General features: G+C 48.8%; 2 protein-coding genes across 2 annotated transcripts; both read right to left on the reverse strand.

The window, feature by feature from the left end:
- Positions 1–283: 283 nt before the first annotated feature.
- LOC102560632 (zinc finger protein 85-like) lies at positions 284–15234 on the reverse strand. Its single transcript, XM_059726491.1, has 4 exons — positions 15099–15234; positions 12729–12845; positions 10185–11469; positions 284–445 (listed from the first exon to the last, which is right to left on the reverse strand). Exons 1-3 carry the CDS (start codon positions 15133–15135, stop codon positions 10412–10414), a joined length of 1212 nt encoding a protein of 403 aa, XP_059582474.1. The 5' UTR covers positions 15136–15234; the 3' UTR covers positions 284–445; positions 10185–10411.
- LOC132250059 (zinc finger protein interacting with ribonucleoprotein K-like) lies at positions 9694–10362 on the reverse strand. The gene has a single exon (XM_059726199.1). The coding sequence runs from the start codon at positions 10360–10362 to the stop codon at positions 9694–9696; it is 669 nt and encodes a 222-aa protein (XP_059582182.1).
- Positions 15235–15446: the final 212 nt, after the last annotated feature.

The raw sequence follows: 15446 nt of genomic DNA on the forward strand, positions 1-15446 counted from the left end.
GCCTTTTAGTGAGATTCCAAGTCCATAGTGAAGCATTGTATGCAATCTCCTTCACCAGTTAGTTGGTCATACCAGTCAACACTTTTCCACTGGAGATCCAATAATGGTATCCTTGTGATATCTCCAAAATGTCAGACCTACAGAAGCATGGTCTTCTTTAAGCCTTCAATAACTTTTCCCCCTGTATTACTAGACACCTGATCCAAGAAAAATGGAATACATCTTTCCTGAGACACTTTACCTCTCACTCTTACAGTAATATCTCTTGAATCAAAACACTAACTTCTTCCTTCCAATTTTAATGGTAAAGATTAAATTACTGGAAAATATTTAATGGTAATTCCAGGTCAAAAGTCCCACCATCAGTTTAAAATTCAGTGCATATTAACTTTTAACTATCGTGCTTTAGGATGTTTGTTTGTCTGTTTGTTTTCCAGAGCAGTACCTATGGAATAAATCAAGAATGAGAATATATGGTTTAGTGCCCTTTTTTTGCTTATCATGTGCAAGTATAATGCCTGATTACTTTCTCTATCCTTTCCCAAAAGGTTTCTCCACCATTTGCTTTGTGCTTTAGCAGGATCACTGGGTACCTATATACAAGCTGGGTGGCCGCTCCAACGCACTGTAATTAATGCCAGAGCAGATTCGATTAATCAAGTATGCTGGACCCTGCTCTCTACTGTGGTCTGTACCTCAGGGGGTAAGGGCAGGCTCTGCTGCGGAGGCTGAGGCTGCTCCTGGAAGGTCTTAGATGCCAGCAACCATCCCCATGGCCCCTCCTGGAGTGGTGGAGACAAGCTAGGCTGCAAATCATGGTTCTGTCTATGTCTGCTCACTTGCAGGAGAGTGTACTGGTGAGAGTGGGAAGGGAGGTGGAGAAGCATTGCCTGGGGATGGGGAAAGGTGGTGGGAAGCAGCATCAATCCCCAGAAGAGCAGCCACAGGTGCTGCTGGACTAGCCGGGACAGGCAGAGGGTGCCAGACATGGGAGCAGAGCACTTATTTCCTCATACAGGAGGATCTTGCAGCACCCTAGTATGCTTTGGGTGCTGCAAAGCAGACTAGGAACTAAGATACCCACATTAACTCCCACAGAAGAGGGTAGGAGTTCTATGATATAAAGCCTCCAAATGACTCACCTGACCTACTTGTCTATCTTGGACAGCTAACTGACGGGTGAATAAGACCCACATTTTTCATTTCAAAACACTTTGCTTTAAATGGCATGCATACATCTGAAAGAAACCAAGTAGGGATGGAGAGCCGGTGTTTTTTCTTTGCAAGTTGCCTTTAAAAAAAACCAAACAAACCCAAAAAACAACCCCAAAACCCAAATGTTTGAAAGCTTGGAAATGCATAGTGAAAATCAACCAAACACCCTGAGTCTGCTTTCAGTAGTGATACCCAAAGAATAAGCCAGAAGGTATGACCATATTATCCAAGATACAAATTTTTTTTTGTTTTTACTTGTACAATTGTATAGCCATTTGCAGTTTTATGCACAGGTCAGAGATTCACTTTTTCACGTCCTGATCAAGCTGCTAATTGACGGCAAATGTTTCCCACTACATGTACCTCCAATTATAAGTTTCGTTAGTCAACTAGTTATAGTTAAATGAACTGAATTAGAGTATTAAGATCATAATGGAAACCTACCCTGCATGTATGGGGGCAATTGCTGTATTTACTTGTATACTGTATGCACCTTTTCCTAAAAATCAGTCCTCCAAAACCAGGGTGCATATCTTAAGAAGGGAAGGTGATTCTCATTGCTAGAATTTCACTACGTGGAGGCATAGAAAGGTACAATTCTGTACTATAAGATGGCTGCCAGTTTCTCTGTCTTGGCACCCCACAGTACTATGTATCCCCCATATCCCTGTTATGAGATAAAATTTGCCAAAAACTGGTGCCAATTAGAGGGCAACTGTGAAAGGGTTAATATTAGACTGCACCCCTATATCCTGCTTCCACCTGTAGCACAGTGTCTTCATGGAAAAGCCATCTCTAGGACATGACTCTTGAAAAATCTTTTTCTACATTCTACTTCCCAGAAACGAGTCACATATGTTATTTGGGAGGGAGGACGGATATGAGAAAATATGGTAATCCCAAAGTCTAGATTCACATTTGTCTGATTTGTGGGTGGTATTAGTTTCATATTAATTTAGTGTATCCTTCAGATTCAAGATGTGCACGACCATATTCTGGAGAAATCTTAATATCTTTGTGAAAGACCAATGAAAGAAGGAGCAGAAGGGTTACTGTGTCTTTCCAATAGATTGTATAAATTTAAGATGCTCAAAACTGCAGACTGAAACATCCTTTAAAGGCTTAAAAAATTGTGGGGGGTGGTTTTTAAGGGGAAAAAATTGGACACCTAAAATTGGAAAGAGTTCAAAACTTCAGGGGAGTGTCAGCTATAGTACTATAGAACTGCCCTACATATAGATTCATAGATGTTAGGGTCGGAAGGGACCTCAATAGATCATCGAGTCTGACCCCCTGCATAGGCAGGAAAGAGTGCTGGGTCTAGATGACCCCAGCTAGATACTCATCTAACCTCCTCTTGAAGACCCCCAGGGTAGGGGAGAGCACCACCTCCCTTGGGAGCCCGTTCCAGACCTTGGCCACTCGAACTGTGAAGAAGTTCTTCCTAATGTCCAGTCTAAATCTGCTCTCTGCTAGCTTGTGGCCATTATTTCTTGTAACCCCCGGGGGCGCCTTGGTGAATAAATCCTCACCAATTCCCTTCTGTGCCCCCGTGATGAACTTATAGGCAGCCACAAGGTCGCCTCTCAACCTTCTCTTGCGGAGGCTGAAAAGGTCCAGTTTCTCTAGTCTCTCCTTGTAGGGCTTGGTCTTCAGGCCCTTAACCATACGAGTGGCCCTTCTCTGGACCCTCTCTAGGTTATCCGCATCCTTCTTGAAGTGTGGCGCCCAGAATTGCACACAGTACTCCAACTGCGGTCTGACCAGCGCCCGATAGAAGGGAAGTATCACCTCCTTGGACCTATTCGTCATGCATCTGCTGATGCACGATAAAGTGCCATTGGCTTTTCTGATGGCTTCGTCACCCTGCCGATTCATGTTCATCTTGGAGTCCACTAGGACTCCAAGATCCCTTTCCACTTCCGTGCCACCCAGCAGGTCATTCCCTAGGCTGTAGGTGTGCTGGACATTTTTCCTCCCTAGGTGCAGCACTTTGCATTTCTCCTTGTTGAACTGCATTCTGTTGTTTTCTGCCCACTTGTCCAACCTGTCCAGGTCTGCCTGCAGCTGTTCCCTGCCCTCCGGCGTGTCCACTTCTCCCCATAGCTTTGTGTCATCTGCAAACTTGGACAGAGTACACTTCACTCCCTTGTCCAAGTCACTGATGAAGACATTAAAGAATATCGGTCCAAGGACCGAGCCCTGCGGGACCCCACTGCCCACACCCTTCCAGGTCGAAACCGACCCATCCACCACGACTCTCTGGGTGCGACCCTCCAGCCAATTCGCCACCCACCGGACTGTGTAGTTGTCCAAGTCACAGCCTCTTAACTTGTTCACCAGTATGGGGTGGGATACCGTATCGAAGGCCTTCCTGAAGTCTAAGTATACGACATCCACCCCTCCTCCTCTGTCCAGGCGTTTCGTAACCTGGTCATAAAAAGAGACCAGATTGGTCAGGCACAATCTGCCTGCCATGAACCCGTGCTGGTTTCCCCTCAGCATAATTTGTCCTGCCGGGCTCTCACAAATGTGAGCCTTGATAATTTTTTCAAAGACTTTGCCAAGGATGGAGGTGAGACTGACTGGCCTATAGTTGCCCGGGTCCTCCTTCCTCCCCTTCTTGAAAATGGGCACCACATTGGCCCTTTTCCAGTCCTCCGGGACTTGGCCCATGTGCCACGAGCGTTCAAATATTCCCACCAGTGGCTGTGCAATGATGTCAGCCAGTGCCTTCAGCACCCTCGGATGGAGCCCATCCGGGCCTGCCAACTTAAAGGCATCCAGTTCTTCCAAGTGACTCTGCACCATCTCAGGGTCTACGCATGGAAGTCTGGTGCCTTGCTGCTGCCTCTCTACAACCCCAGCGAGAGACTTGTCTTGCCTCTCGCTTAGGAACACTGAGGCAAAGAACTCGTTGAGGAGTTCAGCCTTGTCCCCCCTGTCCGTCACCAATTGTTTCTGCCCATTTAGCAGGGGTCCTATTCCTCCCTGGGCCTTCCTTTTACTCCCTATATATCTAAAAAACAATTTCTTGTTGTCTTTTACTTGGGTTGCCATCCTCAGCTCCATGGTAGCTTTGGCCCGTCTAACTGCCTCCCTACAAGCACGAGCAGAGGAGGTATATTCGTCTTTGGTAATCTCTCCCTGTTTCCACTTTTTATGTGCTCCCCTTTTGGCCTTTAGGCTGCCCTGGATTTCTCTGGTCAGCCAGGGAAGCCTCCTGGCCCCTTTCCCTCTTTTACCTCGCACGGGGATCATCTTGCTTTGTGCCCGAAGGATCGTTTCCTTAAGGCACAGCCACCCTTCTTGGGCTCCCATCACTTCAAAACTCCTACTCTGCAGTGCGTCCTTGACTAATCGCCTGAGTTCATTGAGATCAGCTTTCCTAAAGTCTAGCACTTTCACCCTACTAGTTACCTTACCCACTCGACGTCTTATGGTGAATTCTATTATTAGGTGATCACTGTCCCCCAGATGGCTACTGATCTGTAGGTCCCCTACCATGTCATCCCCCATTGCCAATACCAGATCCAGTATGGCATTCCCCCTAGTGATATATCTCCATATCACTCTTATGCACTACTGTACAACAGCATATTCTTCAGCATCAATTACAGGTCTTTGCCATGGTAACACTTTCCCTACATGCATCCTATCGTAACTAGACAGGACTCATAAGGATTCTTATCAGTGGTAAGCTCCCTCTGAAGTTTCACATTCAATAAAATAAGAGTCCTTTAATCCTGGGTAGGCCTTCTGAAGGTGAATAATACAATATGCCTGTAGAGATGGCTCTGCCTCTTACACAGAAAAATCCACTCCTAGTTAAATAAATGGCCACCTCAATTGTTCCTGGTACATGAAACAGTCATTTATGTACTGCTGCTCCCATGATATGTCTACTACTTAAGTCGCAACTTGAGACTCTAGGGATAAATCAGCCTGAACCTGACTATAGAGAAAAGTATTCCCAACACTGTAATTCTCTAGCTAGGCCTCTGTAGAATTATTCTATCATGGAACCTGATGTACATTTTTTTAACCGAGATACCACTTATATTTGTGCCTGCATTGCATATCCCCAACAAAATGGATGTTCTGTCATCTTCCAACTCAGCTTGAGCCCCTGCCCTCCCTATTCATGTGTTGCTCTGTGCCCCCACCATAAGTAAGAATGGGATTTATGCCTCTTCCCATACTGCTCTCTTGCAAAGGAACATGGGAGGCACCAAGAGGGGAAGTTGCATGCGTTCTTTGTGATTTAAGACAAAAAATTCCCTACCTTTAGTTGAAGGAAGAAGGGGATGAAGCAAAAGGACTAGTGCGAAGATCAGGTAGGAGTTTACTAGGGCTGTGCAAAGCTTCGGATCATGATTCGGATTTGGAGATGATTTGGAGGCCGAATCTATGAATCCGAATTGAATCGCGGGAAGCTTTAGGCTTTCCGAATCGATTTGGAGATTCAGCCATAGGGTATAATGGGGAATCAATGAAATATCTATAACTTTATTGTCTTTTGGCTGATTCAGATGAAACTTGCAGGGGTGGTAGCCTCTGCTGAGAGCATGATGTGTGCCATGTTTCAAGGTGATAGGTGCAGGGGTTTCTGGGAAACTGCACCCCAAAGTTCTGAAAGCAAAACTCATGGTGTGTGTGTGTGTGTGTGTGTGTGTGTGTGTGTGTGTGTGTGTGTGTGTGTGTGTGTGTGTGTGAAGCCACAGGGGGGTGAAAACTGCAGCAATGGTAGCGCTTACTGAGGCCACAAAACCTGCCAAGTTTCAAGGAGATAGCATCAGGGGTTTGGGGGGAACTCACCTCAAGCTGCTGACAGGCAAAACTCGTGACATAGATGACCCTTTGTGTGTTAAGGCACAGCAGACTGAAAGCTGCAGGTCTGCTAGCCCCTGTTGCGGCCATGAAGCCTGCCAGCTGTCAAGGAGATAGGTGCAGGGGTTCTGGGGCCCTGCACCTCTACTCAACTGTCTTGGGGCTCGGGGGGGATGAGACTGCTGCAGGCCTGGCTGCTAAGCTACTGTTACCAATCAGTCATGATTCACTTGGGGACCAGCTCAATACACAGTAGCTAGCTAATGTAATGAGTTAATAACACCTACAAAACCACACACTAAGGAGAGGAAAGTATCAATATAGACAATCAACTGCCCCAAGACCCGAGACAGTCAGTTGCACAAGCACCCATGTCACAAGATTTGCCTGTCAGCAGCTCGAGGTGCAGGGCCCCAGAACCCCCCTGCACTGATCTCCTTAACAGATGGCAGACTTCACGGCTGCAGCAGGGCCTAGCAGCCAGGTCTGCATTTCTCCCCGCAACCACCGTGACCCAAGACAGACACAATTGCACAAGCACCCATGTCATGAGTTTTGCCTGTCAGCAGCTAGAGGTGCAGGGCCCCAGAACCCCTGCACCTATCTCCTTGACAGCTGGCAGGCTTTGTGGCCACAGCAGGGACCAGCATCCCTGCAGCTTTCACCCTGCTGTGCCTTAACACACACAAGTGTCACCCATGTCGAGTTTTGCTTGTCCACAGCTTGAGGTGCAGTTTGCCCCAAACCCCTGCACCTACTACCTTGAAACTTGGCAGGCTTTGTGGCCTCACCAAGGGTCACCATCCCTGTAGTTTTGACCCCGCTGTGGCTTAACACACGTGACATGAGTTTTGCTTTCAAGAATTTGGGGTGCAGTTTTCCCCAAACCCCTGCACCTATCTCCTTGAAACTTGGTAGACTTCATGCTCTCAGCAGAGGCTACCACCCCTGAAAGTTTTATCCAAAGCAGATGAAAAATAACAAAGTTATAGATACTTCATTGATTCCCCATTATACCCTATAGCCAAATCTCTGAATCAGCTCTGGAGCCGTTTTGGCTGAATTGAAGCGGGAAACTGATTTGGAGCTCTGAATCAAATCGCTGGCATCTGATTTGGCTGAATCCGAACCCGAATTGAATAGTTCCCTATTTGCATATGCCTAGAGTTTACATATTCAGGGGCCCAGGAGTTCTGTGAGACTGCCATCACCCTCTGTGCAGACCCAAATTAAGTCTGATTTAGGTGCAAAGGAGATGGATATGGTGGGACCTTTCCATACTGCAAAGCTTAGAAGCTGCAAAGCTACAGGAAATACCTACTGTACAAAGGTCCTACACCCAGAAGGCTCTCTGCTCGTACAGTGCTTGGTGGACTGGATGGCTAATTTACTATGTGATGGGAAAGATCCCTGCAGCAGCTGGAACTCTTGTAACATCCCACCCCATGTTCCTTGAAACAGCTCGTGTCATGTGTAGGACCATTCTCACTCCAAACCTTGCAGCTAGAAGAGACTAGCGGCAACCATGATGCAGAGATCTGGATATGGCCCTGAAGTATTGTATTTTCTCACATAGCACGCACCTTCAAGCAAGACATGCATCTTGTTTTTGGAAGGTTACAGCTGACTGTATGACACAGTCCTCCCAAAAACACAGATTGTCCAGGAAGTTTGGCATCCCAGGAGGGAACTTTCTGATGTGACCAGAGAGCAACAAGACTAGGCCCCATACAATTGCAAGGGCAGTAGCAACACAGTTACTTTTTTACTGTAAATAGTTATTGTTAAACTTTTGGTAAAGAGTGAAGTGTTATTTCCCCACCATAGGCCTCATCATCAAGATACTACAGACTGTATGTAGATTCATAGATGCTAAGGTCAGAAGGGACCTCAACAGATCATCAAGTATGACCCCCTGCCTAGGCAGGAAAGAGTGCAGACAGATGCCTACCCAGCCTTCTCTTGAAGCCCCCCAAGGTAGGGGAGAGCACCACCTCCCTTGGAAGCCCATTCCAGATTTTGGCCACCTCTACCGTGAAGAAGTTTTTCCTGATGTCTAGCCTAAATCTGCTCTCTGTCAGTCTGTAACCATTGTTCCCTGTTACCCCAAGAGGTGCCCTGGTGAACAGAGCATCTCCAATCCCTTGCTGTGCTCCCCCCCCAATGAATTTGTAGGCAGCCACAAGATCACCTCTCAGCCTTCTCTTGTGGAGGCTGAAGAGGTCCAGGTCCCTCAGTCTCTCCTCATACGGCTTGTCCTGTAAGCCCCTAACCATATGAGTGGCCCTCCTCTGGACCTTCTCGAATCTATCAACATGTTTTTTGAAGTACGGCACCCAAAACTGGATGCAGTACTCCAACTGCGATCTGACCAATGCTGCATAGAGGGGAAGTATCACCTTCTTGGATCTGTTTGCCACGCATCTGCTAATGCATGATAAAGTGCGGTTAGCTTTGCTGATTTCATCACACTGACAACTCATGGTCATCTTGGAGTCCACTATGAGTCCAAGATTCCTCTCCGCTTCTGTGCTACTGAGAGGGTCACTTCCCAGCCAGTAGGTGTGCTGGATATTTTTGTGCCTTAGGTCCAGCACTCTGTACTTGTCCTTGTTGTACTGCATCCTATTGTGTACTGCCCACTTTTCTAGCCTGTCCAGGTCTGCCTGAAGTCATTCCCTACCCCAGTGTGCACTTCACCCCACAATTTAGTATTGTCTGCAAACTTGGACAGAGTACACTTCACACCCACATCCAAGTCACTGATGAAGATATTGAAGAGTACAGGTCCAAGGACTGAACCCTGCAGGACTCCACTACCCACATCCTTCTAGGTCAATACCGACCCATCTACTACCACTCTCTGGGTGCAACCGCTAAGCCAATTTGCCACCCACTGGACCGTGTAAACATCTATGTCACAGCCTCTTAATTTATTTATGAGACTAGGATGAGATACCATATTGAAGGGCTTGCCAAAGTCCAAGAAAACGACATCCACTTCTACTCCTGCGTCTAAGCATTTTGTGACCGTCATAAAATGAAACCAGACTGGTTAGGCATGATCTACCTGCTACAAATCCATGCTGGTTTCCCCGCTGCATTATTTTTCCCACTGAACTCCCATGAATAGGATCCTTCATAATCTTTTCAAAGACCTTTCCAAGGATGGAGGTGAGCAGCTCACTTGCCCTGAGTTACCTCAATTGCTGCTTTAGGTACAAGCTACGGGGTTCACCCAGTAGCTCATGCAAATTTCTTCATGGCTCTGAGTGAGTTAACACAGGACTCTGCCTCTTCTGCTTGCTGGGGCCAGAGAGAAGCAGCAGCCATTAGAGCAAGGCATCTCTATGCTTGTATCAAGAAAATAAGAAAAATCAGCTTCCTAACTTCAGACACAGAAATAAGAAAAATCAGCTTCCTAACTTCAGACACACAGCCCAATTTTGGGGAGCTGATTTGGGTAAGAAAGGCAAGGGTGTGGTTTAACATGTTATGAATGTGCCTCCTCATGCCCTGTTTTGGGGGGCTGGCTACTTTTTCTGTAACCATTTGATTGGGGTGCTTTTTAAGAACAATTTAAATGACATGAGTTCCTCAACTGACTGGTGCAGCAGCATGGAGACCCTCTTCCCTCCCCTCCTGAGGTCACTGCTGCCCTGCTGGAGCTTCAGGACCTGCATGGTTCCAGGACCCTGCTGGCTGGCTGGGCTTCCCGATGGCATGTGTGCTGCGGTGCTGGGCGAGCCCTGCACTCTGGCTGAAACTCTTTGCACAGGTGCTGCACTCAAAGGGCTTGTCACCTGTATGGATCCGCCAGTGCTGGACCAGGGCTGAGCTCTGGCTGAAGCTCCGCCCACACTCACTGCACACATAAGGGCGCTCCCCAGTGTGTACCCGCTGGTGCTGGGTGAGGGCTGAGCTGTCACTGAAGTTCTTGCTACAGACGCTGCAGCAGTAGGGCTTATGGCCTGCATGGATGCGGCAGTGGGTGGCCAGCTGTGAACTTTGCACAAAGCTCTTTCCACACTGACTGCAGCGGTAGGGCTTGAGCCCAGTGTGTATGTGGTGGTGTTGTGCCAAATGTGAGCTCTCACTAAAGCTCTTCCCACATTCTGGGCAGGCGTAGGGGCGCTTACCAGTGTGGAGGTGCCGGTGGGCTGCCAGAGTGGAGCTCTGGGTGAAGCGCTCACCACACTGGCTGCACTCAAAGGGGCGGTCCCCAGAGTGTGTGCGCAGATGCTGGGTCAGCACTGAGTTCTGTCGGAACCTCTTCCCGCACTCAAGGCACTGGTATGGCTTCTCCCCTGTGTGCATACGTCGGTGCTGGATGAGCCCTGAGCTATCAGCAAAGCCTTTTTTGCACTCAGAGCAGTGGTAAGGCCGCTAGCCGCTGTGTACCCGCCGGTGGGTGGTGAGCTGCAAGCTGAAGCCAAAGCACTTGCCACAGTCTGGGCAGGGGTATGGCTTCTCTCCAGTGTGGACGCGCTGGTGCTGTCAGGGATGAGCCCCAGCTGAAGCTCTTCCCACAGTCCCCACACCGGAAGGGCTTCTCTCCACTGTGCACATCCTGGTGCCGCACCAGATTGCCCTTGCGGCTGAAACTCTTCCCGCACTCCAGGCAGCAGTAGGCATCCTCCCTGGCATGCACGCACTGGTGCTTGGCCAGCTGGGCCTCCTGCTCAAAGCCCTTTCCACAATTGGGGCATGCATGCAGCTTCTCCCCCTGGTGCACCTGCTGGTGTTCAGCCAGGTCGGCAGGGAGGTGGAAGCATCTCCGGCACTCCAGGCATCGGAATGGCCTCTCCTCTGCATGGACCCGCTGGTGCTGGATGAGGTTAGAGCTGACGCCAAAGCGCCGGCCACACTGGGCGCACTGGTAGCGCTTCTCACCGCTGTGCACTCCATGGTGGTTATACAGCGTGGAGCTCCGGCTGAAGCTCTTCCTGCAAACACGGCAGGTGTGGGGCCCCAGCCCAGCATGCAGCCCTGGGTGCTTCATGCATGTTGAGCTGTTGGGGGAGCCCTCCACAGAAGCAATGCACGTGCAAGGTTTTTGCCCTGTGTGGATCTTCTGGTGCTGGGTGAGGTGCGAGCTCTGGTTGAAGCTCCTGCCACACTGGGAGCACTTGTATGGACGCTCCCCAGTGTGGATGCGCTGGTGGGTGATGAGAGTGGAGCTCACACTGAAGCTCTTGCTGCACTGGTGGCACTGGTATGGCTTTTCCCCTGTGTGGACCCGCTCATGTTTCACCAGCGCTGAATGGACACTGAAGCTCTTCTGGCACTCTGTGCATTGATACCGGTTCTCCCACCCTGGTGGCCTCTGACAGTTGATGGAGCCTCTGTGTGTGTCCAGGCTCTTCTCAGGGTTTGTCTTGGGCAGAGGATTCTCCTCCTCATTTGCCATCATGATTTTGTCATCTAAGAAGAAAGAGCAAGTTGAATATTCAGACATGACTCACCCTAGAATTGAGGAGAAGAGTGAATCCCATAAATATTCTGCTAGGCCTGTGACCTCAAGCTTAGCATCCCACCTCAGGAAAATCCTTCCTCAGAAAGGCACAAGCGATGGGGATTGGGTGAAAGAAACAGAGGTGAGGAAAAGGACATAGATGAAAAAGAGAGTAGGTAGGTGGCAGGAGAGACTGAGAAGAAAACAGACAGCACCATCTCCCATGCTATCCTTTCAAATTTTTGACAGACATTTATAGCAGAAACACTGTTCTTCAAAAGGCACCTCAAATGCTGCCAGTATGTAGTAAAAGGACTTGACAGGCAAATAAGGAAACAAGATCACCTCTCAAAAAAATCTGGAAAAAAATCTATGGACTTTAAAATTGCATTCTTGAGCATGAGAAACATTTTGAAAATGCAGCCTGGCCTTCTAATTCAAACAGTATCATCTGAATACTGGGTAGAAGTGAGATTAGAGGTTTTTTGTAAGATATCTGAACTTCATTCTAAGTAGAAAACCAAGTATTACCATACTTTGCTACTACTAGCATACTAGGAAGTCTCTGTAATAATTATCTGGCATGCACAACCAGAAGATATTGATCAAGATAGTGAACAACAACAGCAAAACAGTCAAAAGTTAATCTCCTAAATTCCCACTAGAACACTGAAGTGTGAAAATTTATCAAGCACCCAAATGGTCTGGGAACAAAAATGTCATTGGGAACTTGTGCTTGTATATCATTCTCCTAAATTTAGGAGCCTATTCTAAGGCTCCTAGGGTGTCATTACATGTGCTCTGGGGTGGGAGTGGACACTCCTGAGAACCACCCTAATTAAAGAACCTGTAGTGTCTCATGTACTCAGTGTCCCATGCTTCAAAATGGCAGCATGGACACTTTAACTAATTAGCATGCCCCGGCAGACTTGATTAATTGAGTTTATAGGCACCCCTAGATTTGAAATTCTGGGCCAAGATTTGAAATTCTTGTTCTAACATTCAGAACGTTAATACGATCGTCAGGAAATACCTTGGATTTTATTTCAGTAAGCACAGCCAAGAAGTGAGTGCTCAGTATCACAATGGATAGGTGATACTTTCTGTGACATTAACAACGTGCCTCTGCTCTTGCACAGATGAGTCTAGGGGAGCACATGACAGCTGTGTTGAAATTTTAGGTTGGTACCAAGTTAACCACATGAGCTGATTTTAAAATGATCTTTACCTGTACAGGTGGTTCTCAGGGTCTCCCTTTTCTCAGGGCTCTGCAGATCAAAGGCAAGTGGTTCTTTTTGTTCCATCTGAGAAGTCACTTCACCCCAACCAGTCAAACATCTTGGTCCTGGAAAAGAAGAGGGAAGTAAATTATCTTAAAAAGTTACATGCGCTTGACAAAAGAAAGTGACGTTACTCAAAACACTCAGAGAGGAAAACCTATGTTTAACCTTAGAATTTTTCACTCTGATGCTGCTGCCTTCATGTGTCCACTTCCTGAGGAAAGATTCATGAGAGAGCAAAGACATTTTGGGCCCCAGGCTGCAAAGGGATCCATACTGAAGGACTGCAGAAAGTGCTAGTAACATAGTCAGGATTCCATGTGGGCAGAAGGATTCATTCTGGCAAGACATTCATGAAAGTCAGATCCTCCACTTACACTGAAATCAGTGACAGCTCCTTTTGGCCGATGGTACAGGAATGCAAGCTTTTAGGGGCAGGCACCTATCTTTTATGCATTACTACTAAATGTCCAACCCACAACAGGACAACTAGATTCTTGTTGTTATAAAATAATACCCAAACAGAAAAGTATCTGAAGAAATACAAGAGACCAAAGGCCAAAACTAGATGGAAATCAAACTCAGGCACTGCATCTTGGAGTCATTTTAGATAGTTCTCCAAAAATATCAGCTGAATGTGCAGCAGTGGCCAAAAAAGCCAATAAAATTTTGGACATCATTAAGAAAGGAATTGAAAACAGAACGGAAAACATCATGCCATTATACAAATCCATGGTGTTTACGTCTTGAACACCATGTGCAGTGCTGATCCTTGCATCTCAAAAATGATGTAGTAGAAATAGAAAAAGTACAGAGAAGGGCACCAAAATGATGAGAGGCCTAGAGCAGTTTCCATACCAGAAAAGACTAAAAAGGAAAGGGCTCTTCAATTTGGAAAGAAGGCTGAAGGCAGATAGAATAGAGGTCTATAAAATTATGAAGGTGTGGACCAAGTTGTTTCACCAAATCCTGGAATATTAGAACTATGGGTACAATGGGACACCTCCTGAAATTAGTAGATGACAAGTTTAAAACTAACAAGAAAAAGTACTTTTTTATGCAACATGTAGTTAACTTGTGAAATTCACTGCCCCAGGAGGTGGTAGAGCACAGCCAGGTTCAAAAAGGAACTGGATAAATTCATGGATGATTGATCTATTAATGGCAATTGAACAGAGCAGTTGGAGATGTTTCCTTTGGCATCTCTAAACCAATAATAATGGATGCCAAATATCCCCCATGGGTAGCCGTGGGCCAGATGGCCCGGGGCTGTGGGCTGTGTCTGAGTGGGACTTACCTGTGGGGCACGCGTGCCCCCAAATAATATTTTCTTCCTTTGCCTTGGTCTGCGCCCCCTTCCCTCCCCACAGATTTACCTGCTAGAGTGGGGGAGCAGGGTGGCAGCAGCGGCACACAGTAGATCTTGGGATGCTTTTAAATGCCAAAGGGGATCTCCTGCTTAAAAAGGTTGGAGACCACTGCTCTACGGCATCCGTCCTTGCGCCCCTTTTTAATGCTGTGGATTTGAAATCTCTGGGTTCATCTTCTGAATTGTGTCTGTATGCCCAGCACCATGAATGCCATGTGCCTCTGGAGGCTGTGGGGGCACGGTGAGCTCCTGCAGGCAGTGCAGTTGGCAGTGGGAGCGTGGTGGCGGCAAGCGGGGACCTCCTGCAGGCAGCTGTGGCGCTGTCAGCGGTGGGGGTGGCGAGTGCTGACCAGCAGTCGGTGGCAACCACCCGCAGATGCTGCCAGCGGTGTTGGCAGCAGGGGGGTGTTGGAGAGCAGCACCACCCACAGGTGCCGCTGGCAGTGTCAGCAGCGCCTTTTTGCAGGGGGTGCACCACCATGCTCAGGGCTCACTGCCTACATGTTGCCAATGCCCAGTGCCATGGGGCACATTGGGGCACCCTTGAAAGTGTCTCAAGCCCTCCCTCCGCGGCACCCTGGTTGAGGGAGACTCTGGTCGAGAGTCTCCAGTGCCTGGCTGGAGCCTAGGCTACACACAAGTTTAGTGCCGGCACAGCTGTTCGGGTTAAAAAAACCATGCGGCTCCTCAGGCAAGCAGCAGTGAGCTGGGCACTACCCCAGGCAGGGCCACTCCCAGGCAGGAAAAAAGCAACAGCAGCCCTGGGAGGGGAGCAGCCGGGCCGCAAGGCCAGGAGCTGAGCCCGGCCCGAGGCAGGGAGGCGACGCGTCCCCCCCGCGCCCTCAGCCCCGGAGCGGCCTTTGCGGGCGGCGCCACGTGCTGCCCCGCGCCGCGCTGCAGCCCGGCCAGGCGGCTCCTCCGGCCCGGCTCCCGCCCGCGCCCACTTCACCTCCTTTATTGCTGCCGGCTGCCCGAGCGGGGCCCATGGCCGTCTCCCCCGCGCGAGCCTCCGGACTCCTCGCCAGGCACCGGAGGAGGCGGCGGCTGTTTGGCTTTAACTCTTGGCTCCCCTGGCAGGAGGCAGCCGCTCCCCGCCGGCCCTGCCCTGCCCTGCCCTGCCCTCGCAGCCCTGCGCTGCCCCTGCGAGCGGGGGAGGCTCCACCAGGAGCGAGGGGCTCCAGCTGCAGCTGGGGAAGTTTATGGTAGACGTGAGGAAATGTTTCTCATGAGGAGGGTAGAGAAGCCCCGGGACGGGCTGTCCACAGAGGTGGCATCTCCGTCCTTGGAGGCTGTTGAG

This window comes from Alligator mississippiensis, chromosome 4 (assembly GCF_030867095.1).
Source record: "Alligator mississippiensis isolate rAllMis1 chromosome 4, rAllMis1, whole genome shotgun sequence".
Taxonomy (NCBI): domain Eukaryota; kingdom Metazoa; phylum Chordata; order Crocodylia; family Alligatoridae; genus Alligator; species Alligator mississippiensis.